This window comes from Eurypyga helias, unplaced genomic scaffold (assembly GCF_000690775.1).
Source record: "Eurypyga helias isolate BGI_N326 unplaced genomic scaffold, ASM69077v1 scaffold23871, whole genome shotgun sequence".
In the NCBI taxonomy this organism is placed as follows: Eukaryota; Metazoa; Chordata; class Aves; order Eurypygiformes; family Eurypygidae; genus Eurypyga; species Eurypyga helias.
The window spans coordinates 14,594-15,048 of NW_010231823.1; the positions used below are offsets into that span (position 1 = coordinate 14,594).

The window sequence follows — 455 nt, forward strand, 5'->3', positions numbered from 1 at the left end:
CCACTGACGATGCCCAGCTCCTGAAGCAGGTGGGGGTGGCAGCCACGGCTGTTACCCAGGCCCTGAACGACCTGTTGCAGCACATCAAGCAGCATGCACTGGGTGGGCAGCCCATCGGGCGCTACGACCAGGCCACCGACACCATCCTCAATGTCACTGAGAACATCTTCAGCTCCATGGGCGATGCTGGTGAGAGCAGTTGATGGCACCTGGGATAGAGCACGGTGGATGGGGAGGGACCGGGGAGCCCGTGGGATTTGGTAACAAGCCACCCTGTCTTTCTGTCCCAGGGGAAATGGTGCGGCAAGCTCGTATTCTGGCCCAGGCCACCTCCGACCTCGTCAATGCCATCAAAGCCGATGCGGAGGGAGAGACAGACCTGGAGAACTCGCGCAAGCTGCTGAGCGCTGCCAAGATCCTGGCTGATGCCACCGCCAAGATGGTGGAGGCTGCGA

The 455-nt window shown here is 61.5% G+C and overlaps 1 protein-coding gene across 1 annotated transcript in view; it reads left to right on the forward strand.

The window, feature by feature from the left end:
- Positions 1–455, forward strand: part of LOC104516794 (talin-1-like) — a gene marked incomplete at its 3' end in the record, with an annotated part of 13,502 nt that overhangs the window by 11,144 nt on the left and 1,903 nt on the right. The window contains 2 exon segments of the mRNA XM_010161236.1: positions 1–189; positions 291–442. The exon segment at positions 1–189 is cut by the window's left edge and continues 23 nt beyond it. Of these exon segments, the coding sequence (XP_010159538.1) occupies positions 1–189; positions 291–442 (341 nt within the window).